This window comes from Oncorhynchus keta, unplaced genomic scaffold (assembly GCF_023373465.1).
Source record: "Oncorhynchus keta strain PuntledgeMale-10-30-2019 unplaced genomic scaffold, Oket_V2 Un_contig_28553_pilon_pilon, whole genome shotgun sequence".
NCBI classification, from domain to species: domain Eukaryota; kingdom Metazoa; phylum Chordata; class Actinopteri; order Salmoniformes; family Salmonidae; genus Oncorhynchus; species Oncorhynchus keta.
The window spans coordinates 202,160-229,816 of record NW_026286090.1 but is presented as its reverse complement, the minus strand read 5'-3'; the positions used below and the strand labels follow the sequence as shown (position 1 = coordinate 229,816).

General features: G+C 44.4%; 1 protein-coding gene, 2 long non-coding RNA genes and 5 other non-coding genes across 13 annotated transcripts in view; 6 read left to right on the top strand and 2 right to left on the bottom strand.

The window, feature by feature from the left end:
- LOC118380497 (calcium uptake protein 3, mitochondrial-like) overlaps positions 1–21,467 on the top strand; it is a 101,809-nt gene extending 80,342 nt beyond the window's left edge. For 2 of the 6 annotated variants that reach the window (XM_052507074.1, XM_052507071.1), the window contains 8 exons: positions 1,117–1,158; positions 4,271–4,366; positions 8,835–8,929; positions 10,042–10,213; positions 18,151–18,259; positions 18,508–18,665; positions 19,413–19,477; positions 20,064–21,467. In XM_052507074.1, coding sequence (XP_052363034.1) covers positions 1,117–1,158; positions 4,271–4,366; positions 8,835–8,929; positions 10,042–10,213; positions 18,151–18,259; positions 18,508–18,665; positions 19,413–19,477; positions 20,064–20,070 — 744 coding nt within the window. In that variant the 3' untranslated portion in view covers positions 20,071–21,467. Of the gene's footprint in view, positions 1–1,116; positions 1,159–4,270; positions 4,367–8,834; positions 8,930–10,041; positions 10,214–18,150; positions 18,260–18,507; positions 18,666–19,412; positions 19,482–20,063 lie in introns of those variants that run through there. The other 4 variants (XM_052507073.1, XM_052507072.1, XM_052507075.1 and 1 more) reach the window with 4 other exon arrangements.
- Positions 490–27,554, bottom strand: LOC127923148 (uncharacterized). Its single transcript, XR_008113492.1, has 3 exons — positions 27,122–27,554; positions 22,724–23,273; positions 490–1,105 (listed from the first exon to the last, which is right to left on the bottom strand). It is a non-coding gene; the product is annotated as an uncharacterized LOC127923148 (long non-coding RNA).
- Positions 11,495–13,545, bottom strand: LOC127923147 (uncharacterized). The gene is made up of 4 exons (XR_008113491.1): positions 13,519–13,545; positions 12,709–12,921; positions 12,215–12,259; positions 11,495–12,079 (listed from the first exon to the last, which is right to left on the bottom strand). It is a non-coding gene; the product is annotated as an uncharacterized LOC127923147 (long non-coding RNA).
- On the top strand, positions 22,820–23,035 carry LOC118374444 (small nucleolar RNA U3). The gene has a single exon (XR_004823612.2). It is a non-coding gene; the product is annotated as a small nucleolar RNA U3 (small nucleolar RNA).
- Positions 23,561–23,776, top strand: LOC118374441 (small nucleolar RNA U3). Its single transcript, XR_004823609.2, has one exon. It is a non-coding gene; the product is annotated as a small nucleolar RNA U3 (small nucleolar RNA).
- LOC118374445 (small nucleolar RNA U3) lies at positions 24,493–24,708 on the top strand. The gene has a single exon (XR_008113518.1). It is a non-coding gene; the product is annotated as a small nucleolar RNA U3 (small nucleolar RNA).
- Positions 26,665–26,880, top strand: LOC118374442 (small nucleolar RNA U3). Its single transcript, XR_004823610.2, has one exon. It is a non-coding gene; the product is annotated as a small nucleolar RNA U3 (small nucleolar RNA).
- On the top strand, positions 27,397–27,612 carry LOC127923159 (small nucleolar RNA U3). The gene has a single exon (XR_008113516.1). It is a non-coding gene; the product is annotated as a small nucleolar RNA U3 (small nucleolar RNA).
- Positions 27,613–27,657: the final 45 nt, after the last annotated feature.

Genomic DNA, 27,657 nt, shown 5'->3' with positions numbered 1-27,657 from the left:
TAGTGCACTACTTTTGCACCCTATTCCCTATACAGTGCACTCATTTTGACCAGAGCCCATAGTCAATATAAGTGCGCTTTATACTGGTGTAGGATCTTAATTAGAGCTAGTTTGCTACAGCAAGAAAATAATCCTGCATCAACAGGAAATGTGAATTATTATGTGGATTATAATAAATATTTTTTTTTGTAGGGGGTTGATACCTTTTTTGTTTGGCCAAATAAAGTCTGACATTTTAAAGTGGAAATTACAAACTTAATAATATAATATAATAATATATGCCATTTAGCAGACGCTTTTATCCAAAGCGACTTACAGTCATGTTGCATACATTCTATGTATGGGTGGTCCCGGGGATCGAACCCACTACCCTGGCGTTACAAATGCTTCAACTGAATGAATGCTTTTTAAAACTCAAATGCAATTACATGTTTGCACTTCCTGCTGTGCAGGAGAATTCTCAGCAATTAAGATCCTACATCTGTTGGGAACAAGGGGCCATTTCAGACACAGCCCAGATGGTCTAATATGTGGCCCGCTGATCCTCCGTGCTCCTTCAATAACAGAATCAGATACGCTGTCTCTTTAACGTTAGGATAACGTTATGCTAATGGTAGGTGTATGTTAAGGTGCCATGTGAATGATACAATCATATGGTGCTATCTGTGGCAATCTGACGGTTTGTTTTGGGAGCTGTATGACCAGTGTGGCACGTTGTGAACACACACTTTATCCTTTACATAGTGGATGTCCCAAATGGCACCCTATTCCATATGTGGTGCACTACTTTTGACCAGGGCTCTGGGTCAAAAGTAGGTCACGTTCGAGGAAACAGGGTGCCATTTTGGATGCAAGCTTTGTTTACTTTATGGTAGAAATATGACCTATAGAGAAGTAATACCTGTAGAGCACGTTGTGTTATGTTGTGTAGCTACAAGTGTGTTGGTTTACGGTAGCAGTACTCCTGTTGTGCATTTGAGCCAGAGTGTCTCTCCTTGCATGCATCTATTCTAACATGTGACCTTTCTCTTCTTCCTCTTCTTCCTCCTCCTCTTCGTCCTCCTCCTTTTTGACCGCATGCCGTGTCGTCCTCCTCCTCGTCTCTCTGTGTAAAAGAGTATGCAGCTCTATGGATATCAGGTTGCTCCCATCAACAGCGTATGTATCAACCCAACCATGCCCAAAATGGCACCCTATTCCCTATATAGTGCACTACTATTGTCCAAAAGTATTGCGTTAGTGAATAGGGAGCCATTTCGGACACACCTGTGTACCTTTGTCCCTGATCTAAACTTTGTATATCTAGATCTATAGAAATGGAGTAAAATAGATAGAAATCCATTGAAATAGACCTTCCTTGTGTTCTGGCTGTCTGTCATATTGACTGAGTGATTGATTGCGGAGGGGTGGAGGGGTGGTGGAGGAGTAACGATTCTAGGGGTCAGAGAGAGGGGCGTCAACAAAAGAGGATGATTTGATTTAGAATGACTAAGAAACACTCTGGCTTAAAATGAACTGGGGGGTGGGGGTTGGCAAATAGTATGGATAGTAGAGTGAGCACACATTTTGAAGTAAGCACCTTACATGTAAGTACCCTCAATGAAGTAAGCAGACTAGTAAGAACCCTGTGCAAATAAGATCACTCTAGTGATGTAATAACCCTATGAAGTAAACACAGTCCTTATGATGTAATAACCCTATGAAGTAAACACAGTCCTTATGATGTAATAACCCTATGAAGTAAACACAGTCCTTATGATGTAATAACCCTATGAAGTAAACACAGTCCTTATGATGTAATAACCCTATGAAGTAAACACAGTCCTTATGATGTAATAACCCTATGAAGTAAACACAGTCCTTATGATGTAATAACCCTATGAAGTAAACACAGTCCTTATGATGTAAGCACATTATGAAATAAACACAGTCCTTATGATGTAATAACCCTATGAAGTAAACACAGTCCTTATGATGTAATAACCCTATGAAGTAAACACAGTCCTTATGATGTAATAACCATATGAAGTAAACACAGTACTTATGATGTAATAACCCTATGAAGTAAACACAGTCCTTATGATGTAATAACCCTATGAAGTAAACACAGTCCTTATGATGTAAGCACATTATGAAATAAACACAGTCCTTCTGATGTAAGCACACACTATGAAGTAAACACAGTCCTTATGATGTAATAACCCTATGAAGTAAACACAGTCCTTATGATGTAAGCACACTATGAAGTAAACACAGTCCTTCTGATGTAAGCACACACTATGAAGTAAGTGTATGCACTGTATAGGGAATAGGGTGCCATTTGAGACGTAGCCAGTGATAGTCAGTGTTGATTCCAGCTTAACCCATAGAAGACTCTCTCTCAGATCAATAGGCTGTATACGTGGTCATGTTTAGACTATATCCCTGTCTCTCACTCAGCCTTAATGCACATTTCCCTCCACTCACTGTGGGGAGTGAAGGAGCATAATGGTCTATACTCAAACACAGCCCCAGAACCAGGCCACTCTCTGTCCCCCTACAGAGGAGCAGACGTCTCCCTCCTGTCACTAACCCGATGGACGACAGGCCAGTACAACCTGTGATGTTCAATGGCCCCTGTACCCCCTAAGACAGCCCCTGTATTCCCCAAGACAGGTGGGCCAATCACTATAGACAAGACAGGTGGGCCAATCACTGTATTCCCCTATAGACAAGACAGGTGGGCCAATCACTGTATTCCCTATAGAGAGAGACAAGACAGGTGGGCCAATCACTGTATTCCCCTATAGAGAGAGACAAGACAGGTGGGCCAATCACTGTATTCCCCTATAGAGAGAGACAAGACAGGTGGGCCAATCACTGTATTCCCTATAGAGAGAGACAAGACAGGTGGGCCAATCACTGTGTTCCCCTATAGAGAGAGACAAGACAGGTGGCCAATCACAAGAGAGAGACAAGACAGGTGGCCAATCACTGTGTTCCCTATAGAGAGAGACAAGACAGGTGGGACAATCACTGTGTTCCCTATAGAGAGAGACAAGACAGGTGGCCAATCACTGTGTTCCCTATAGAGAGAGACAAGACAGGTGGGACAATCACTGTGTTCCCTATAGAGAGAGACAAGACAGGTGGGCCAATCACTGTGTTCCCCAAGACAGGTGGGCCAATCAGTGTTCCCTATAGAGAGAGACAAGACAGGTGGGCCAATCACTGTGTTCCCCTATAGAGAGAGACAAGACAGGTGGGCCAATCACTGTGTTCCCCTATAGAGAGAGACAAGACAGGTGGGCCAATCACTGTGTTCCCCTATAGAGAGAGACAAGACAGGTGGCCAATCACTGTATTCCCCTATAGAGAGAGACAAGACAGGTGGGCCAATCACTGTGTTCCCCTATAGAGAGAGACAAGACAGGTGGCCAATCACTGTGTTCCCCTATAGAGAGAGACAAGACAGGTGGCCATCACTGTGTTCCCCTATAGAGAGAGACAAGACAGGTGGCCAATCACTGTATTGGATGTGTGCTATAGATGAGGTTTCAACACTCTTCTGTTGGTTGTGCTTCAGTCTGTACACACATTGTGAGTGGTTTATACTTAACGACTTTAGTTGAGTGAATTCAAAGTGATAGTCAAGCCACCGTGCTGTGTCAATGTCGGTTGACTGGAGCGAAGGAAAACGGAATGGAGTCAAATGATGTCTTGTTAAATGTCTGACTCATCTGAGGGAAGTGGGAGGTAGGAGAGTCTTAAAACAATCCCCTGTCTATAATAATAATAATAATAATATAATATATGCCATTTAGCAGACGCTTTTATCCAAAGCGACTTACAGTCATGTGTGCATACATTCTACGTATGGGTGGTCCCGGGATCAAACCCACTACCCTGGCGTTACAAGCGCCATGCTCTACCAACTGAGCTACAGAAGGACCACAAGTGTTGTCTAGAAATCCAGTGTTGGATTGTGTCATTGCATCAAATCTCTTTGATACGATGACAAATCATTCTTCTATAATAGCGATAACACTGTGAGGCTGGTCATTATTTAAATGTTACTGTGATCCGTCTTCTATACGATTAGCATATCACTAAGCCAATCCCTCCGATTTTGTGATGAAATCTTTCATTTGGCCTTTGATTGATTGTCAATTTCAAACGAGATGGAGAGAAATGATCATGGTCGTTCCTTCATTTCATCCTCTCTTCCCTCCTTTAGTTGTCCTCTGTTTTTCTTGTACGATGTTTGTGCTTCTGGTAAAAACTCCTGCAGGTGGTTAAAAAAGACAGTCGTCAGTTTGTGGCCCGGAGCTATTGGGACGTTCTGAGGCGCGGCGCCAGTCAAGCCCTGTTCTCAGACCTGGCAGAGGTACACCTGTCCTCTGTCCACCCTTCCTCCCTCGTTTCTTTCTCCCCTCCTTCTTTTCCGCCATCCATCCCTCCATCATTCGCAGCCTAGATCCATTTAGCAGTTCTCAGACCTGGCAGAGGTATACTGGTCCTCTGTCCATTCATTTGTCCATTTGTGTCTCTCATACCCGACCATCCCTCTCTTGGTTTCTAGTGGTTCTTTTAGTCACTTGATCCCACCCCTCCTTTGACTGGAAAAGGTAAAAACTCTTCCCTTGGCTTTGAGCCATCCATCCATAGCCATAGGACAGCTCTGTCACTGTGTAGTCTATTGTTCTTTCTGTATTAGTTTCTTAGATTCAGATGTTGTGTTTTTGTTTTATGGTTATAAAACCTATTTGTTTCTCTTGTGTTTCATGCTTATCGATGTTACCTTCCGCCACCTCTCTGTGTTGGGTCCTGGTGGTTGTTGTTGTCCCCTGCATGTCAGCCCCCGTTTGTCAAGAAAATACCCTTAGAAAACGTTCTTAGCATAAAATAGAGTGACGACCTGCTTAGCTACAAAGTGTTATACCAAAACAACATCATCATTCTAGCACCGCACACATACTGCACTACCACTACACACACATACTGCACTACCACTACACACACATACTGCACTACCACTACACACACATACTGCACTACCACTACACACACATACTGCACTACCACTACACACACATACTGCACTACCACTACACACACATACTGCACTACCACTACACACACATACTGCACTACCACTACACACACATACTGCACTACCACTACACACACACACACACACACACACTTTTAGATCATTGCTGTCCGTCTACAATTGAGCACGGCTGACTTGGCAGTCCAGTGTTTCTCAGCCTGACGACTTGTTTGGCAGCCTATTTGTTGGCTAATAGGTGGCTAGCAGCGGAAGCAGAGGAGAGACAATAACACTGGGAGACTGCAGGAGATCATGGAGATGACCTGTATTTACATAGACTGAACCCTTTCATCTAGAGGCTATCAAAGAGAGAGAGGGGGAGAGAGAGGGAGAGAGAGAGAGAGAGAGAGAGAGAGAGAGAGAGAGAGAGAGAGAGAGAGAGAGAGAGAGAGAGAGAGAGAGAGAGGAGGGGGATGTGTGTTTAACTCCTATTCAGGTTCTCTATCATGATGAGTCTCCCATTAGGCCCCCTGTGTTTGTCTGTGTCAGAAAGGACTGTCTGGCTGGCTGACTCTTCAGCCCTCCAATAACAGGTCTAATGTGTTATTCAGGAGAGGGAGGGAGGGAGGGAGGGGGGGAGGGAGGGATGGAGGGAGTGAGCGAGAGAGAGAGAGAGAGAGAGACATTTAGGGGTTGACATCAGTAATCACTGTTTTTCACCTCTGTTCTGAGATCAAAGGCCACAGCGGGGACACACACACACACAAACACACACACACAAACCAGGTGCTGACTCGCACGCCTGGTGGGCGTGATAACCATTATGTCGTCGATAGCAATGAGCTCACATACTTGCGCTCCCCAGCTTCCAGGAACCGAGAGGCGTCAGGTCGTGATCTCACTCTTCCAGGAGAGAGAGAGGGAGAGAAAGAAAGAGAGAGAGATGGGTGGTAGAAAGGAGAGGAAGTAAACATGTGTATTGTCTAGTCTGGGCGCTAAGAGAATGTGTCATATAGGGGCTTGCCTTTTGAAGAAGAAGCTAGTCATTTCACCATATATATTTGACAAGTTTAGTCCTTTTGCAAAAATAAACACATCCTCAAACCACAGATGCCGTGAGATATAAGAAGTTGTATGTTTTATAGGAAGCCACTTGAAGGAGATAGTCTGTTTAAGTATGACAGAGTGATACTTAATGTAAAGCTATACAAAACAAAAATATAAACACATGCAAAGTGTTGGGCCAATGTTTCATGAGCTGAAATAAAATATCCCAGAAATGTTCCATACTCACAAAAAGCTTTGTTCTCTTAAATGTGCACAAATTTGTTCATGCCTGTTAGTGAGCATTTCACTTTTGCCAAGATAATCCATCCACCTGACAGGTGTGGCATATCAAGAAGCTGATTAAACAGCATGGTCATTACAAAGGTGCACCTTGTGCTGGGGACAACAAAAGGCCACTCTGAATTGTGCAGTTTTGTCACATAACACAATGCCACAGATGTCTCAAGTTTTGATGCAATTGATGTGCTGACTGCAGGAATGTCCACCAGAGCTGTTGCCAGATAATTTCATGTTAATTTCTCTACCATAAGCCACCTCCGACGTCGTTTTAGAGAATTTGGCATGACATCCAACTGGCCTCACAACCCCAGACCACGTGTGACCACGTCAGCCCAGAACCTCCACATCCTGCTTCTTCACCTGCGGGATCATCTGAGACCAGCCACCCGGTCAGCTGATGAAACTGAGACGCATTTCTGTCTGTAATAAAGCCCTTTTGTGGGGAAAAACCCATCCTTATTGGCTGGGCCTGGTTCACGAGTGGGTGGGCCTATGCCCTCCCAGGCCACCCCATGGCTGCGCCCCTGCCCAGTCATGTGAAATCCATAGATCAGGGCCTAATAGATTTATTTCAATTTCATGATATCCTTATATAAAATGTGTCTAAGTAAAATCTGAAATTGTATGTTGCGTTTATATTTTTGTTCAGTATATAATTAGTGGAAGAATCTAAAAGATACACAACTGAAACAGACTGATAAGTGTTAGTTAGTTTTTACAGTGACGTAATGCTACTAAACATGATTTCCTTTGAGAGACACTGACTTGAGAGACACTGACTTGATACAGCATGTGAAATAGACATATCCTTACATGATTTCTTCATTATCTTTTAGTTGCATTGTTTTTAAATTCCATCCCTGGGGAGTACATTTTAATTCTACACAGTATGATGTTTCCAAACAACATCTGGTTTCGGCCGTGAAAAGTGCCTTCATTTGGGCCGTCAAGCAGAACGACGACAATGTCTCTTCTTTCAATTCTGTTCTTTTTCCTTTGAATAATTTTTCCCGTTCCCTGGTGGATTAGGACTTTAGACTAAAGGTATTGGACATTTGCCAGCCTGGTCTCAGATCAGTTTTATGTTGTCTTGTCACAGTTGACTATACAGTTGACTATAGCATCGTGAAGCTACTGCTGAATCTGAACATGGCTGAATGCAGTCTCCTCCTATGGAGAAGGATATGATGAGAGTTTGCCAATGCCAGTTACACTCTGCCTTCAGCATGACGCCGGATTGGTTGGATTGGGGGAAGGGTGGGGCATGGCGGGGAGAGGGACCAAACCTATTGGCCCATTTGGTTTTTACATCAATCATCGATCGATATCGCCCTCTATGGGCCCTTGGAAGCTCAGACAGGGTTCCTCAGGATTTGCCCTGTATCCGTTATTATGTGATAAAGCCCAGTCATATAAACACCTTTTTCTGAATTATCCCTTCCTACATACACACACACACACACACACGCCGATACACCCCCCCTTCCCCATTTTCCGGAATTTTCCGACTCCCCGGGATTAAGGTGGTGTTAAACAGCGGATTACAAAACCGCGGTAAATACATAAACATCCCAAATACACCCTAATTGGTTTCAAATATCCCAGATCCCTTACAAAGCCCACGCAGAAGAGAGGGGAGGGATATTTTGTACACAGAGAGAGTGGTTTAGAGGGCAGAAAGAAAGAAAACATGAAAGAATTCATAATTACTTCAAAGACACCTGATTATGTTACAGTCTTTTAGAAATAGGTGGAATCTTGCTCACATTCTTATACACATTTCTGTTGCGGTGGGTTTTCTGTTCTGCTGTGGTTTTCTATGTGTGGTGTTTGGGGGTTTGAACAGAAATGCATGGGATGTGGTGGTATATGTGCCTGTCGCAGCTAAAATGACAGTGTGTCGTCTGTCTCCTCCGCTCTCTCTCTTTCTCCTCCTTCTCTCTGTGTGTCTACAGGCATGTCTTTGTGTGTGTCTGTCTGTCTGTCTGTCTATAGCCTTACCTGTCTGTGTGCTGTCCTGTCCTGTCCTGTCTGTCTGTCTGTCACACTGCTGGCTGCAACACTACCATTTATCAGTCTGGGCTGCACAGGAATATCCGATCTACACACCATCCGATAGCCCTAATCCAATATGTCTACCAACAGCTATAACACACGGATGGTTTGGAGAGCAGTGGATCTGTGCAGGTGCTGCTCAGACTCAAGCCTTGTTGTGAACACTTGGTGAAGCTGATTGATTAATTGACTTGACTGACTGTTGTTGCCCCATTGATGCACCTCACATGCGACTGGCTGGTTGTTCGGTACGATGGCTGCCATCTTGGATTCATGACTCCACCCACACGGACCAGTCCCCACTCCTCATTCAATCAGAGAGTGTGTTGTATGTCAGTCACTGCATTGTTTTTCTTTTCTCCCTGTCCCCTCTGCCCCTGTCTGGCCAATGGGATGTCAGCGTGCGGAGGAGGGTATGATGATTGACACCACACTGCTGGTGCACTTCTTTGGGAAGAAGGGGAAGGCGGAGCTGACTTTTGACGACTTCTACAGGTATCGCCATGCCAATTAAGTGATTCATCCTAATAGAGCCCTATAAAATGACAGTCTGTGGAACATAGTTAATCTATTCTGTCGCTTGTTTCAGTTTTACTACTCTCTCATACTCCGATATAGTATTCAGTTACTCTCACACACGTACTACACTACCATAGGCACATACTGCGATACCATAGACACATACTGCACTACTATAGACACATACTGCACTACCATAGACACATACTGCGATACCATAGACACATACTGCACTACTATAGACACATACTGCACTACCATAGACACATACTGCACTACCATAGATACATACTGCACTACCATAGACACATACTGCACTACCATAGACACGTACTGCACTACCATAGACAAATACTGCACTACCATAGACACATACTGACACTACCACCATAGACACGCACTGCGATACCATAGACACATACTGCACTACCATAGACACATACTGCACTACCATAGACAAATACTGCACTACCATAGACACATACTGCACTACCATAGACACGCACTGCGATACCATAGACACATACTGCACTACCATAGACACATACTGCACTACCATAGACACGTACTGCACTACCATAGACACATACTGCACTACCATAGACACATACTGCACTACCATAGATACATACTACACTACCATAGGCACATACTGCACTACCTTAGACACATACTGCACTACCATACCATAGACACATACTGACACGACACATACTGCACTACCATAGACACGTACTGCACTACCATAGACACGTACTGCACTACCATAGACACATACTGCACTAACATAGACACATACTGCACTACCATAGACACATACTGCACTACCATAGACACATACTGCACTAACATAGACACATACTGCACTACCATAGACACATACTGCACTACCATAGACACATACTGCACTACCATAGACACATACTGCACTACCATAGACACATACTGCACTACCATAGACACATACTGCACTACCATAGACACGTACTGCACTACCATAGACACATACTGCACTACCATAGACACATACTGCACTACCATAGACATGTACCTTCTCTCTGTCTCTTGGTCCTCTGTCTCTCCCCCAGGTTCATGGATAACCTCCAGACAGAGGTTTTGGAGATAGAGTTCCTGACCTACTCTAAAGGCATGACCACCATCAGTGAGGAGGACTTTGCCCGCATCCTGCTGCGTTACACCAACGTAGAGAACATCAGCAGTTACCTGGACAATGTTCGCCAGAGCATCCCTGACGAGAAGGTAGAGGAACACACACACACATGAGAAGATAGAGGAACACACACACACATGAGAAGGTAGAGGAACACACACACACATGAGAAGGTAGAGGCACACACACACACATGAGAAGGTAGAGGAACACACACACATGAGAAGGTAGAGGCACACACACATGAGAAGGTAGAGAAACACACACACACATGAGAAGGTAGAGGAACACACACACACATGAGAAGGTAGAGGGTAGAGGCACACACACACATGAGAAGGTAGAGGAACACACACACATGAGAAAGTAGAGGAACACACACACATGAGAAGGTAGAGGGACACACACACATGAGAAGGTAGAGGAACACACACAGACATGAGAAGGTAGAGGAACACACACAGACATGAGAAGGTAGAGGAACACACACACACATGAGAAGGTAGAGGAATACACACACACATGAGAAGGTAGAGGAACACACACACATGAGAAGGTAGAGGAACACACACAGACATGAGAAGGTAGAGGAACACACACACACATGAGAAGGTAGAGGAACACACACACACATGAGAAGGTAGAGGAACACACACACATGAGAAGGTAGAGGAACACACACAGACATGAGAAGGTAGAGGAACACACACAGACATGAGAAGGTAGAGGAACACACACAGACATGAGAAGGTAGAGGAACACACACAGACATGAGAAGGTAGAGGAACACACACAGACATGAGAAGGTAGAGGAACACACACACATGAGAAGGTAGAGGAACACACACACACATGAGAAGGTAGAGGAACACACACAGACATGAGAAGGTAGAGGAACACACACAGACATGAGAAGGTAGCGGAACACACACACATGAGAAGGTAGAGGAACACACACATGAGAAGGTAGACTACATCTAGAACCTTGAACCATAGCATGAGAAGGTAGAGGAACACGACTGTGGTCAAGCACTCTATCCTCTACTTTCCCTCCCTCCCTCCCTCCCTCCCTCCCTCCTCCCTCCCTCCCTCCCTCCCTCCCTCCCTCCCTCCCTCTCCTTCTCTTCCTCCCTCTCTCCCTGCCCTCCCTCCCTCCCTCCCTCCCTCCCTCCCTTCTCTTCCTCCCTCTCTCCCTGCCCTCTCTCCCTCTCTCTCCTTCTCTCTTCCTCCCGCCCTCTCTCCTTCTCTTCCTCCCTCTCTCCCTCTCTCTTCCTCCTTCTCTCTCTCTCTCCTCTCTCTCTCTCTCTTCTCCTCTCCCTCTCTTCCCTACTTCCACATTTCACAAAGTGTCTCTGAGTAGGAATGTTGAACTACGATCAGTATAGCCTTTTAGCTCATAATGAATGAGGTTATAGGGCCAGGTGGGGTCCTGATCCTAGATCAGAACTTCTACTCTGAGATTCTTTGAGGAAACAGGCCCTGTACTGGTCGGTCTCTCTCTTTCTTCCACAACCCACACTTTCTGTTCACCCTTTACTCTCTCACCCCTTTAACCTCCTCGATGTCTCTCCCATCACCCCACTCCCCCTCTCAGCCCTTCCTGCCCCACCTGACCCCCTGACCCCTATTCCCCCCTCCTACCCTCTATATTTGTGTTCCCACCTTGTCATGGTCCTCCGGGCACTGTGTCTTCCTCTCTCTACACCTGAACGCACCACTGGCCCATCAGTTAGATCAACTAGAGATAGTGAATCCGTTACATCTGACACTTACACCTGACAGCCAGTTGTAAGGACCAGTGTAATGTGACGGGCCAACACCTGACAGCCAGTTGTAAGGACCAGTGTAATCTGACGGGCCAACACCTGAAGGCCAGTTGTAAGGACCAGTGTAATCTGACGGGCCAACACCTGAAGGCCAGTTGTAAGGACCAGTGTAATCTGACGGGCCAACACCTGACAGCCAGTTGTAAGGACCAGTGTAATGTGACGGGCCAACACCTGAAGGCCAGTTGTAAGGACCAGTGTAATCTGACGGGCCAACACCTGAAGGCCAGTTGTAAGGACCAGTGTAATGTGACGGGCCAACACCTGACAGCCAGTTGTAAGGACCAGTGTAATCTGACGGGCCAACACCTGACGGCCAGTTGTAAGGACCAGTGTAATCTGACGGGCCAACACCTGAAGGCCAGTTGTAAGGACCAGTGTAATCTGACGGGCCAACACCTGAAGGCCAGTTGTAAGGACCAGTGTAATGTGACGGGCCAACACCTGAAGGCCAGTTGTAATCTGACGGACCAACACCTGAAGGCCAGTTGTAAGGACCAGTGTAATGTGACGGGCCAACACCTGAAGGCCAGTTGTAAGGACCAGTGTAATGTGACGGACCAACACCTGAAGGCCAGTTGTAAGCCAGTTGTAAGGACCAGTGTAATCTGACGGGCCAACACCTGAAGGCCAGTTGTAAGGACCAGTGTAATCTGACGGGCCAACACCTGAAGGCCAGTTGTAAGGACCAGTGTAATCTGACGGGCCAACACCTGAAGGCCAGTTGTAAGGACCAGTGTAATGTGACGGGCCAACACCTGAAGGCCAGTTGTAAGGACCAGTGTAATCTGACGGGCCAACACCTGAAGGCCAGTTGTAAGGACCAGTGTAATCTGACGGGCCAACACCTGAAGGCCAGTTGTAAGGACCAGTGTAATCTGACGGGCCAACACCTGAAGGCCAGTTGTAAGGACCAGTGTAATCTGACGGGCCAACACCTGAAGGCCAGTTGTAATCTGACGGGCCAACACCTGAAGGCCAGTTGTAAGGACCAGTGTAATCTGACGGGCCAACACCTGAAGGCCAGTTGTAATCTGACCAGGACCAACACCTGAAGGCCAGTTGTAAGGACCAGTGTAATGTGACAGGCCAACACCTGAAGGCCAGTTGTAATCTGACGGACCAACACCTGAAGGCCAGTTGTAAGGACCAGTGTAATGTGACGGGCCAACACCTGAAGGCCAGTTGTAAGGACCAGTGTAATCTGACGGGCCAACACCTGAAGGCCAGTTGTAAGGACCAGTGTAATGTGACGGGCCAACACCTGAAGCCAGTTGTAAGGACCAGTGTAATGTGACGGGCCAACACCTGACAGCCAGTTGTAAGGACCAGTGTAATCCAGTGTAATCTGGGCCAACACCTGAAGGCCAGTTGTAAGGACCAGTGTAATCTGACGGGCCAACACCTGAAGGCCAGTTGTAAGGACCAGTGTAATGTGACAGGCCAACACCTGAAGGCCAGTTGTAATCTGTAATCTGACGGGCCAACACCTGAAGGCCAGTTGTAAGGACCAGTGTAATCTGACGGACCAACACCTGAAGGCCAGTTGTAATCTGACGGGCCAACACCTGAAGGCCAGTTGTAATCTGACGGGCCAACACCTGAAGGCCAGTTGTAAGGACCAGTGTAATCTGACAGGCCAACACCTGAAGGCCAGTTGTAAGGACCAGTGTAATCTGACGGGCCAACACCTGAAGGCCAGTTGTAAGGACCAGTGTAATCTGACGGGCCAACACCTGAAGGCCAGTTGTAAGGACCAGTGTAATCTGACGGACCAACACCTGAAGGCCAGTTGTAATCTGACGGGCCAACACCTGAAGGCCAGTTGTAAGGACCAGTGTAATCTGACGGGCCAACACCTGAAGGCCAGTTGTAAGGACCAGTGTAATCTGACGGGCCAACACCTGAAGGCCAGTTGTAAGGACCAGTGTAATCTGACGGGCCAACACCTGAAGGCCAGTTGTAAGGACCAGTGTAATCTGACGGGCCAACACCTGAAGGCCAGTTGTAAGGACCAGTGTAATCTGACGGGCCAACACCTGAAGGCCAGTTGTAAGGACCAGTGTAATCTGACGGGCCAGCTCTGACTCACTCACTGACTGACTGACTGGCTCTCAATGGCACTGAACTGGCTCTCAATGGCACCCATTGCCCTACTCCTATGTGTGATAACTGTTGATTGATCGACAAGCCAGTGTGTTGTGCTCTGTGTCGTATACAAAGTCTTTGAGTTATCTGGCTCTCGCTAGCTAACGCTTTGTTGTGTTCATGTAGAGTTGGAGTTGGATCCAGTGTAAAGTGACGTTTTTAAGTAAAGTGTGTATACCGGCACATTCTGATCCTACATTTTTTTTTCTGATCGATTGTTATTATATTATGCAACACTTTCTGTCCCTTAATGGCAAATCAATGTGTGTAATGTACAGTAGAGCCTTGATCTGCATGAACAGCACGTTGTGAATCTATCGAGTTGGATACGCATCAACACACCCCACAGCCAAGACGGATTTTCTGCCTACACTGCACTTTGCTTCGAAAACTTTGCAAGTTATTTAACCGTAGGCTGCATGAAGATGGAAAATGAAGTTCTGCAGTGTTTTGTCCTCGTGTTCATGCAACATTCTTCTTGTGTTTTCTTTCCACGCTCTGGAAGAGACAACAGGTTTGTCCCTATTCCCTAATGATGAGACAAATCATCTTCTTAGCACGTCCTGTCTGCTCTGCCTCACTGTTGCCTTGAGTCATTTTGAACGGACCCCTGGTTCTTCACCCACGCCCGATCAAATCAAATCAAATGGTATTTAAGCAGGTGTAGACCTTACCGTGAAATGCTTACTTACCAACAATACCGTTTTGAGAAAATAGATTTAAGAACATTTTGACTAAACAACTAATCAACTAAAGCAACAACAAAAAAGAACACAATAAAAATGATAATAAAATGAGGCCATTTACAGGAGGTACCGGTACAGAGTCAATGTGCCGGGGTACAGGTTAGTCCAGGTCATTTGTACATGTAGGTAGGGTTAAAGTGACTATGCATAGATGATTAACAGCGAGTAGCAGCAGTGTAGAAACAAAGTCCGGTGTGTATTTGACTAATTGTTCAGCAGTATTATGGCTTAGAGGTAGAAGCTGATACATACCTAAACACGATGTCAAAAGATTTACAAGTCAGCTCAGTCAATTAGCCCACTCAAGATGAGTTTCTCATACTGTTGGTGGGCCGTACAGTTTTAACTGAAGCAATTAGTGGACCTGCATCTTATAGGTCTACTTCCAATGCAGGTGTTGCCCTGAATACGCCTCGTTAGGTAACCCCCTCAGTTCAACAAGTCCACTGTCAGCCAGGCATTCTGCCGTACTCATCCATTCATCAGAAGTCTCAGTAAGAAACGTAGACGCCCGTTGCTTTGCGGTGTCGTACATGTAGACATCCATTAGTTAGTGGTGATCGTTCCATTGAGCTAGCAGGCTGGAGCCCAAGGTTCCACAGGAGGTGAAGGCATGCTCCAGTGACCACCAATAGTATTTTCTAGATTACTCTATGGCCCAGTCTGTCTGTAGGTATCACTGGGGTGGCTGGCTCCTGTCTGTTTGTATGGAGGCTATCGGGTTCACAGGGCATCAAAGGAGGACCAGGCAGGTAAGGGCCACTCGCCCAGAATGGATTTGTTGACCGCACAGACAAATACACACTGGCACACACACTCTGTTTGTCTAAGGCATTTTCCACATCGTTACATATCTCCCACTTTAAGTTCCAACAGGTCCTAGTTAGTCAGACGATTAAACACTTCCCTGTCTGTCCACACATACTGTGCTGATTTAGAGAGCATTGTTCGCTACTGGTCTGTGTTTGCTAGCCTCAGCAGCAGGCTAATTGTGTTAGCTAACTGGTTTTGTGAAGATTACTTGTGGATGTTGAACCTTAGCAGCAGGCTACCTGTGTTAGCAAACTGGTTTTGTGAAGGAGATTACTTGTGGAGGTTTAACCTTAGCAGCAGGCTACCTGTGTTAGCTAACTGATTTTGTAAAGGAGATTACTTGTGGAGGTTTAACCTTAGCAGCAGGCTACCTGTGTTAGCTAACTGATTTTGTAAAGGAGATTACTTGGGGAGGTTGAACATTAGCAGCAGGCTACCTGTGTTAGCTAACTGGTTTTGTGAAGGAGATTACTTGGGGAGGTTGAACCTTAGCAGCAGGCTAACTGTGTTAGCTAACTGGTTTTGTGAAGGAGATTACTTGTGGAGGTTGAACATTAGCAGCAGGCTAACTGTGTTAGCAAACTGGTTTTGTGAAGGAGATTACTTGTGGAGGTTGAACATTAGCAGCAGGCTACCTGTGTTAGCAAACTGGTTTTGTGAAGGAGATTACTTGTGGAGGTTGAAGGCTACTTGTTAGCAAACTGGCAGGCTAACTACCTGTGTTAGCAAACTGGTTTTGTAAAGGAGATTACTTGGGGAGGTTTAACCTTAGCAGCAGGCTACCTGTGTTGGCTAACTGATTTTGTAAAGGAGATTACTTGGGGAGGTTTAACCTTAGCAGCAGGCTACCTGTGTTAGCTAACTGGTTTTGTGAAGGAAATACCTGTGTTAGCTAACTGATTTTGGAGGTTTAACCTTAGCAGCAGGCTACCTGTGTTAGCTAACTGGTTTTGTGAAGGAAATTACTTGTGGAGGTTTAACCTTAGCAGCAGGCTACCTGTGTTAGCTAACTGGTTTTGTGAAGGAAATTACTTGTGGAGGTTTAACCTCAGCCAAGGGTGTTTAAAATGAGGAAACTTGGTGAAAAGGAAGAAGGAAGTTCCACAGGTCGGGCTAGTAGAGAACCCCCACCAGGATGTTTCCATAGCAGAATTTTGTATGTGAAATAGACTGGTGTTGGTCACTACTTCAGAATGCCTCTCTGTGTTGTCATCACTAGGCCACGTTTACAGTCTCTCATCCCAGTGGAGGCTGCTGAGGGGAGAACGGCTCTAAATAATGTCTGGAACGGAGCAAATGGAATGGCATCAAACACCTAGAAACCATGGAAACCATATGTTTGATACCATTCCACTGATTCTTCTCCAGTCATTACCACGAGTCTGTCCTCCCCAATTAAGGTGTGACCAGCCTCCTGCATCTCATACCTTTCTTTTATTCTTTGTTTTAGTGTGATGCAGCTCAGGCTGAAATGAGTGATACCTACAGACAGACTATTGGTGGTCACTAGAGCACGCCTTCACCTCTTGTGGAACCTTGGGCTCCAGCCATCAAAGCCAATAGCTCTGCGTGATCAATGGAACGACCACCACTAACTAATATAGGTCTTCTTTAATTACCCCTTTTTCTCCCCAATTTCCTGGTATCCAATTGGTAGTTACAGTCTTGTCGCATCGCTGCAGGGAAACACTGTACACTTGGCGACCTGGTCAGCGTGCACTGCACCTGGCCTGCCACAGGAGTCGCTAGTGCGCGATGGAACAAGAACATCCCTGCCGGGCCAAATCCTCCCCTAACCCGATGACGCTGGGCCAATTGCATGCCGCCCCATGACTCTCCCAGTCGCGGCCGGCTGCGACAGTGCCTGGACTCAAACCAGCCTTAGACCACTGCACCACTCGGGAGGCCCATAACTAATATATGTCTACATGTTCCACACTGCAAACCAGTGTGTGTCTACGTTTCTAATAATGAAGTTTGATTTTCAAGGATGAAATCCCAGAAACCCTTGCGTTGTGAAACCTGTGAACCTCTATTTCTGCAGTGGCGCTGCACAGATGATCAGATCTCACAACGTCTGCAGTAGGAACCACTCAGGAACCACATTCATAGCTGATACACAAACATATTAAATGTGTAGCATGGTTGTGTCATTCCCAGGCCTAGTTCGTACAGTCGTTCTTCCCCTGAACAGGCAGTTAACCCACTGTTCCTAGGCCGTCATTGAAAATAAGAATGTGTTCTTAACTGACTTGCCTAGTAAAATAAAGGTACAAAAAATAAATAAATAAAGTCAAAGGGGCCAAAGTTGCATGGGTCAAAGGTCACATGATCATACCATCGTCACCAATTTGACCATCATCACCAATGGGTTTGAGCTTGAAGCATCCCCCCTATTCCGAGAACTGCAAGAGCTGTCTGTCACTCCGTGTCCGTTACAGATTGCTCTGTGTGTCACACTTATATGGGATCCCCTGTCTTTTTACTTCACAGGGCATCACCTTCGACGAGTTCCGCTCCTTCTTCCAATTCCTCAACAACCTGGAGGACTTTGCCATCGCCATGCAGATGTACAACTTTGCCAGTCGCTCCATTGGCCAAGGTAAGCCTCCATTTTAGGATTTCATATCTGTGGAGATATTTCCCGTTCGCTCAATAGTCTCTTGTGAATAATGGCTGTAGGTTACTTTTCTCCTCTGTCTTGTTCTCTTTTTTGTATCCCCCTCTCTTCCTGTCTCTCCCATCTGTATCTTGTCTCTGTCTTCCTCGATTGCTTTCCCACCCCTTCTCCCTCTCTCTCCCCTCTATATATCCCCCACCGTGCTCTCTCTCTCTCTCTCTCTCTCTCAGATGAGTTTGGGCGGGCTGTGTACGTGGCCACGGGCCTGAAGCTGACACGTCACCTGGTCCACACCATCTTCAAGATCTTTGACGTGGACCACGACGACCAGCTCAGCTACAAGGAGTTCATCGGCATTATGAAGGACCGGCTGCACCGCGGAGGGAGGGTAAGGGGAAGGGAGAATTTGGGTGAGAGAGGGAAAAGGCGGAGAAGAAAGATGGATAGAGAGAGGGAGAGAGAGAGAAGGATGAAGAGAGAGGGGGGTGGAGGAGAGGCATGAAGAGTGAGAGATAGGGAGAAAGTGAGAATTATCTAGTTTGGTTTTCCATCACTAGAAGTTTGACATGCTCTCATTTTACATTATGTTACACTTGGACAATGTAATTTGATTCTTGCTTTTGACTGTTAACTTTAGTCGACAGCCATAAAAGTGGTGGCAGTTTTAAGATCTTTATCTAGAGCAAATCTAGTTACGCAGTTATATGGAGGTCTGTAGTGTTGTAAATGACTACCTTCCCTGCACTTCCAAAGTATTTTACTGCCCCCTCGTGGTATGTGAAGTTAAACAGTTACAATTGTCATCATGACAAGGGCCCAGAGTTTCCCCTAGTCAGATAAGGCATGTGGTCAGAGAAAACCCCAAGGCCCTACACATGACAGTTGCATAATCAGGAAATTCATACCTGAATTCATTCTAATACTACGCCAATCAATCGCCCTTGAACGAGTCCTACGTTGATGTCCTATGCATGGGGTCTTGAGTCTTAAATATTACTGTTCAATTTCTCTTGGCCTCATCGTCCTGGCTTCCCTTTTGACTAACAGCATCCCAATACTCCCTCCTTCTATCTCCTCTCTCTCTCGCTTTTCCCACCCTATCTATTTCTTCCACTCTGCTGCTCACAAACCCCAGGGCTACAAAACCGCAGAGCGATTCACTTCCTTCAAGTCCTGTATGAAGAAGGAGCTAGCTGGCAGATAAGTATTACCCACAATCCACTCATCTCTTATCTCATCTATGACCTATAAGCTCTGACCTAATCAAATCTGATTTTCATTTGATTTATAACCTCTGACCTATTCTCAATGGACCTGCGAACCGCAGCTCTGTCTGTCTCGATGACCTATAACCTCTGACCTATTCTCAATGGACCTGCGAACCGCAGCTCTGTCTGTCTCGATGACCTATAACCTCTGACCTATTCCCTTTATACTTAAAAGATCTGGATAGATTGACACAATATCACTTTAAGACCAATCAAGTCGTTTCAGATCACCTACAGAAGCATATCAGGACTATGGTGCATCTGTGCAAGTATCCAATGATAATAACTTAAAATACCCTACAATCTCTTCCAGTATTGTTATAAGAAATATAGTCTGGCCCCAGGTCTGTTCATGCTGCCTTGACAACTAACGCCAAACAATGACCATAGGAGTTGGAAAGACAGCATAAAACAGATCTGGGACCAGGCTACAAGAAATAAGCACAGTCCTGTGTATTAGTCTATATCCTGCATCCCGGCTAAATTCCCTGTTTAATGGTACCATTGTCATTGTTTACCAGGTGAACAGGAAACAACATGCCTCCTTCCCCATCTGCCTGCGTGCTGAGGCCAGGAAACAGGTCCGCCAACTCTAGAGGAGGTTCCAGGCTAGGGTTTAAAGAAGGAGGAACAGGATGATGAGAAGAGGAAGAGGAGGACGAAGAAGTGGAGGAAGATGAGGAGAATAGGATGACGAAGGTGAGGATGAAGACAAGGAAAAGAGATGGAGGGGACTGGAGGTGAAGGATTCCATGAACAATCTGCAGGGGAACATTGTGGTTTTAAGTCTACGTTCTTAGTCACCATCCCCTCCACTAGCATGCAGAGAGGCTGCCGTTTTGCAACAGACATCTCATTGGTTTCAGTTCTCCAGTTTATTCAATCGTGGATCAATTCCACAATCCATATTCCTCCCATTGCAAGTAGGCCAGTGATGTATAGCCTACACTACTGCATCTAGTATTTAAGCAGTACTCTCCAAACATTTGAAAAGCACAAAAAAATTACAGTTTACAGAAAGTTGTAACTAATCTCTGATTACTCATAATATAGAACGATTTATGGTAAAAAAAAATTAAAAAAAAAAAAATGCTCGTATCACATTAAGGTTTGTAATATAATAATATATAATAATGGTCAAATAAAGACTGTGACTTACATTACAGTAAGAGCCTGCATGGTCAAGTGTAGTATCTGTATCAAATGCCTTTACCAGTGAGAGAAAGGTATGGGAGAAGGAAGAGAATCTTAATGTCTTAATCATGTATTTTTCTATTCATGTTTTTTTCCAGTTTACACAGGCCTAGTTGCATATATTCAGCAGCAAGTTTGGTCATCTGGCTAGATAATACAGATCAATACATAGCCTACAAATGCAATGAATTCTACAATGAAGCAATAGTAGTATGTTTTTGAAATGTTTGCAATTGATGATCTTCCAAATGAGAGAAAGAGAGAGCAAGATCATGATATTCCTTTAAGACTCCTTGTCTTCTGTCTATTGTGTGTGTTACGCTTGTAATGAATAGGCGGGGAAGAAGTCTAACTTTTTTTCATGTGTGCCTTGTTTTCTACATGTCTTCCCTGTCAAAACTAATTCCAATCCAGCAACACATTTCGTTGAAAATATAACTTTTCGGAAAGCAAATTGCTGACCTGCCCTCCTACCAGTGTACTGTACAACCTAGGTTTCCTTTTTATTCACTATGTAATTGACCAACATTTCACCTCAATTGGTAATGATTATATTTATTTATTGAATTATTAATCTGTTTGTAATATAAATCTACTGAACAGCAATATTATGAGCAGACGTTTTGATTTTAAGTTTTGACCAGTTAGCATGATAGTGATTTAATTATGTTCAACGATTCAAGGTGTATCTCTGTATTTAGTTTGAATATTAAATAACTTAAATGGTTTGACTTTACTGGTTTATAGTTACTCTGCGTATTTGCATTATATTAGACGCTATAGAACATATAAACACATTTCTCGAACATTCCCTCAACTAAGCGGTGAAGTGTGTGGTTGGTGTGAAAATAACTTGACAGAATGCAAGTGAAAAGTGTGATGAAAGCACGAATAAAGACTTTTGAATGAAACAGAGGCTGTTTAGCATAATTGCATACTGTATTTGTTTTTTCAGCCAACTACATAGAATGGACATGCGCACGCGGGCTTTACATTTTTTCACCGCAAAAGTTGTGTTATCAGCTGACATGCACCTGCGACATGAACGATAACACTTTATTTAGCAGCGCTGGATAGCTACATTTTCAATCATCAAATTGTATGTTTTTTTTTCTAAAAAGACTGCAGTTGGTTTATTTTTATTTCATCAACTGAGCACTGCGAAGGCTAGCTATGAGCTGCTGGCACCTGAATTGGGGAGGACTGGCTTGTGGTAATAATTGAGCGGAGTGAGTGGACTAAAACACGGTTCCCATGGGTTTGCTGTCATTCAATTCGTCGTTCTATACATTATTATGAGCGTCCTTAGCAGTCTCCTGTGGCTGCTGGTATGTTCAGCGAAAAATTAGATGTAGCTGTTAGTTGGCTAGCTAACGCAAATTCCTAGCCTCTCACTGTCAGATAACGTTACTCAGTAAAGTTTTGCCAGGTTGACACATTAAAACGTATTTCTATAATTACGGCCGTGACACCAGCTTCGTTTAATAATGCTTTAATGAATGCGTTTTTACTTATTTTATCATATCTTTATATTAATGTTATTGTGCCGTTATTTCGCAAAGCAGATCAATTTGTAGCGTAGCGCGCCTTTCTTTTGAAAAGTGGAACCAGAAATGCGTTCTTATGATTCCGTCAGGACACTTCTCCCCAACGCACCAGTACGTTCATCAATCCATTCCACCATGTAAATATAATGTCTTCGAAACTTCTCGTGCAGATTTCACTATAATAACGCGAAAAAATACACATATGTAAACACATTTTTCAATATGGTCATGTTTTAAATTTACAAAGAACAAGTACATCATTATATAAAGTTGACCTCCAGCTCAGCTCTGCCGCCACAGTCAACAGTGCTTGTTACCAGCAAGGTATTGTGGGTACTGACATTCACAGAATATTAATCCATTTTTAAATATAATTATAGTAATTGGCGCACATTTTATCAAGAATATTGTGTGTCCATGAACGGGTGTATATTTACCTCTGTAAATCTCGCAGACGATGACCATTTAGATTAAACCGTTAGTGGAAATGCTTGTCCCGACATAGACTTCCCTTGCTCGCCCAAAGACACGTTAAGACTATACTTTCAGGGATCATTTCTATAGTTCTTGACTTGAGAAATGTGTTTCTAAAGTGTTTGATCTCGCAACCCACGATGATGAGATGCGATATTCCCTTCTGAGCGCGAAGCGGGCTTTGAGTAATGATTCAGTTCATCCGCTCTCTGCCATTGATGACCGTTCTTTGCTTCCTTGTGGAGCAATGAGGGAGGGAATATGATCAGAGTGGTTAGCTCTTCATATTGTAAATATTAACTTCTTTGGTACATGGATTGTAGTTCAGGTTATGAAAGAGTTTATCACTATTTACACAACAGTTGGTTTCAATACTGTTTAATGTTCCTGTTAGCCTTGCTATGACGTTGTATAGGAGATATGTGATTTTAATCCAGTCAGAACTCTACCTTTTCAATTACATTTGATTTCTAAAAAGGTTTTTCTTGTATGTTCTCTATTGTAGGCCATTGACTTTATTCAGCCAATGCTAGTCCCATAAAAACTGCAATGAGTACCTTCTGGCACCTCCCTCATTTGCAAAGTTCTATTGTGGAGCAACTTGAAAATGTATTTTATGAAGCTTTCTTGGGCATAAAACACGACAATAACTTATTCCATATGTGACCTATTGATGAAAAGTAGCCCGATAAGCATGATTTCAGACACGTGGTCCTATAGTGTGCTCTTTGTACGTGGGAAACCGTTAGTGAGAATAGCAGCTCCAACAGAGGCTTCCCTCGCTCGCCCTCAATCTAATTAAGACTATACTTTCAGGGATCATTTCTATAGTTGTTGACTTGAGAAATGTGTTTCTAAAGTGTTTGATCTCGCAACCCACGATGATGAGATGCGATATTCCCTTCTGAGCGCGAAGCGGGTTTTGAGTAATGATTCAGTTCATCCGCTCTCTGCCATTGATGACCGTTCTTTGCTTCCTTGTGGAGCAATGAGGGAGGGAATATGATCAGAGTGGTTAGACTTATTAGTGTTAAATATAGAATGAATCGTAAGGTTTACACTATTACCACACTTCTGGATGTCAGTAATTATTTCATGTAAATAGTTAAACTTCAATGCTGTTAAATGTCAAATGTGGTAATGCTTTTTATTTAACTATAGGCAAGCCAGTTAAATTATTATTTACGACGAAAGCCTACCCGGACAAACCCTTCCCTAACCCGGACGACGTTGAGCGCTGCCCTATGGGACTCCCGAACACGGCCAGTTGTGATTACAGCCCCGGATCGAACCAGGGTCTGTAGTGACGCCCCCAGCACTGAGATAGCGTGACTGCTGCGCCACTCGGGAGCCCAAGGAAATATAAATAGGAAATGTATTACAAAGCAATCTCCATTCAACATACCAATCCAGTCAGAACTCAAATTGTTCAATTACATGTTATATCTAAATTATATTTTCTCTATTGTGGGCCACTGATGTTCTCAGCCAATAGCAGTCCCCTAAAAACTGCATCATTACCCTCTGGTACCTCCCTCATTTGCCAATTACTATTCTGGGCAACTTGAACATGTATTTTGTGACGCTTTCATGGGTATAACAACTGTTTGTAGCCCAATAAGCATGATTTCAGCCACGTAGTACTATATATCGTGCTCTTTGTACGGTGGGAAACCGTTAGTGAGAATAGCAGCTCCAACATAGGCTTCCCTCGCTCGCCCTCAACTTAATTAAGACTATACTTTCAGGGATCATTTCTATAGTTCTTGACTTGAGAAATGTGTTTCTAAAGTGTTTGATCTCGCAACCCACGATGATGAGATGCGATATTCCCTTCTGAGCGTGAAGCGGGCTTTGAGTAATGATTCAGTTCATCCGCTTTCTGCCATTGATGACCGTTCTTTGCTTCCTTGTGGAGCATTGAGGGAGGGAATATGATCAGAGTGGTTAGCTCTTAATTTTGTTAATATTAACTTCTTTGTATTGTAATTCAGGTTACTAATTCATTTAGCACCATTTCACAGTTGGTTTCAATACTAAAGAACCATCATTGGGACAGCGCATATATTATTTATGTGAGCGCTGGTGTGCTATCCTTCTGACGGAAGGGCAGAGCAGGCCGCAGGCACGCGCATCGATGAGATGCCGCACCCGACGGGGTAAGAAGAAACGACTATCGGAGGCAGAGGAGACCGTTCCGGTCACACGGTCCCAGAACCCACGGGACTGTGTTTTCAAGCAAGATATTGAGCCCTGCCCATATCTCTTTGCTTAATAAAGGGTTATATTTTGTGCCTTTACAACCCAGTGCAACGATTTTGATGTTAAGGTAGACATGTTTAAGTTTTTTAGAAACATCCGTTTAAGGGAATACTTTAGCTCCCTAATCCTGACATTTCTATTGAACCAGTAGGTTGCTCCCTGCACATACTCCAACTCCTTTTAGGAGCAAGAGTAATTTTATACCTCCAGCCAATCGCAATCACTCACTCTATCGAGACATATTGCAGACTTGTTGAAAAAGATTTTGCTCATCTCCGTAAGAACAAACAGGAGTCCAAATCTTTCCATATACAATCCGATACGTCAGTCCTTATTCGCCCTGCTGATAAAGGGTGGATCGGTTGTACTCCTGGATAGGACAGTTTATGTAAATGAGTGTCATAGACAGCTGCTTGACAACACCTTTTACAAGAAACTCAGAAGTGACTCTACTTCCCAATTTCAGAATACTATCTTAGATGGGTATTTAAGTTCTGGTCAGATAACCAAAGAAGAACATGTGGGGAAAAACTTGTTCTGATTGGCTGGGCCTGGCTCCCCAGTGGGTGGGCCTGGCTCCCAAATGGGTGGGCTCGGCTCCCCAGTGGCTGGGCCCGGCTCCCCAGTGGGTGGGCCCGGCTCCCCAGTGGCTGGGCCCGGCTCCCCAGTGGCTGGTCCCCTGCTCAGTCAAATCAAATTATATTGGTCACATAAACATATTTAGCAGGTGTTATTGCAGGTGTAACGAAATGCTGTTGCGCCTTCTTCACCTTGCTGTCTGTGTGGGTGGACCATTTCAGATTGTCAGTGATGTGTATTCTGAGAAATTTTAAGCTTTCCACCTTCTCCACTGGTCCTGTCGATGTGGATGGGGGGGTGCTCCCTCTGCTGTTTGCTGAAGTCCACAATCAGCTCCTTCGTTTTGTTGACGTTGAGGGAGAGGATATTTCCCTGGCACCACTCCACCAGGGCCCTCACCTCCTCCCTGTAGAGTGTCTCGTCATTGTTGGTAATCAGGCCTACTTACTGTAGTGTCATCAGAAAACTTGATGATTGAGTTGGAGGCGTGCGTGGTCACGCAATCATAGGGGGAACAGGGACGACAGGATGGGGCTGAGAAGGCACCTTTGTCATGTGAAATCCATCGATTAGGGCCTAATTGATTTATTTCAATTGAACAATTTCCTTATATGAACTATCACAGTAAAATAGTTTACATTGTTCTAGTTGCCTTTATATTTGTGTTCAGTATTAAACAATAAATGTATTATCGAACGTATACCACTGGGGTTTTCAGCCAATGGTAGTAGTCGCCCAAAAATCTGAGCAGCCTCTGGTAGGTACCTCCCATTATTTCATTTTAGGCAACTCGAGAATGTATTCTGTTAATCTGGGACATATGTGCTTTTTGTGAGCCAGTAAATTATATTATATGTTTATTAACTGTTACTTTACATTCAATACATGTATGTGATACCTGATTACAGGTCAATAGTAAGGCTGCTGCCACGTGCTGCTGTATCGCGTTCTGCATACAGTGAGAAGCGACTGTAGGTAGTGACAGTGAGGGAGGGAGCTGTGAAACCGTCAGTCAGAATGACTGCTCCGACATGTCCTAGTCTCGCTCGCCCAAATATACGTTAAGACTATACTTTCAGGGATCATTTCTATAGTTCTTGACTTGAGAAATGTGTTTCTAAAGTGTTTGATCTCGCAACCCACGATGATGAGATGCGATATTCCCTTCTGAGCGCGAAGCGGGCTTTGAGTAATGATTCAGTTCATCCGCTCTCTGCCATTGATGACCGTTCTTTGCTTCCTTGTGGAGCATTGAGGGAGGGAATATGATCAGAGTGGTTAGCTCTTCCTATTGTAAATATTAACTTCTTTGGTACATGGATTGTAAATTCAGGTTATTAAAGAGTTTATCACCATTAAACAACAGTTGGTTTCAATACTGTTTAATGTTCCTGTTAGCCTTGCTATGACGTTGTATAGGAAATATGTGATTTTAATCCAGTCAGAACTCTCTACCTTTTCAATTACATTTGATTTCTAAAAAGGTTTTTCTTGTATGTTCTCTATTGTAGGCCATTGACTTTTTTCAGCCAATGCTAGTCCCATAAAAACTGCAATGAGTACCTTCTGGCACCTCCCTCATTTGCAAAGTTCTATTGTGGAGCAACTTGAAAATGTATTTTATGAAGCTTTCTTGGGCATAAAACACGACAATATGTGACCTATTAATGAAAAGTAGCCCGATAAGCATGATTTCAGACACGTGGTACTATAGTGTGCTCTTTATACGGTGGGAAACCGTTAGTCAGAATAGCAGCTCCAACATACGCTACCCTCGCTCGCCCTCAATTTAATTAAGACTATACTTTCAGGGATCATTTCTATAGTTCTTGACTTGAGAAATGTGTTTCTAAAGTGTTTGATCTCGCAACCCACGATGATGAGATGCGATATTCCCTTCTGAGCGCGAAGCGGGCTTTGAGTAATGATTCAGTTCATCCGCTTTCTGCCATTGATGACCGTTCTTTGCTTCCTTGTGGAGCAATGAGGGAGGGAATATGATCAGAGTGGTTGGCTCTTAATATTGTTAATGTTAACTTCTTTGGTACATGGATTG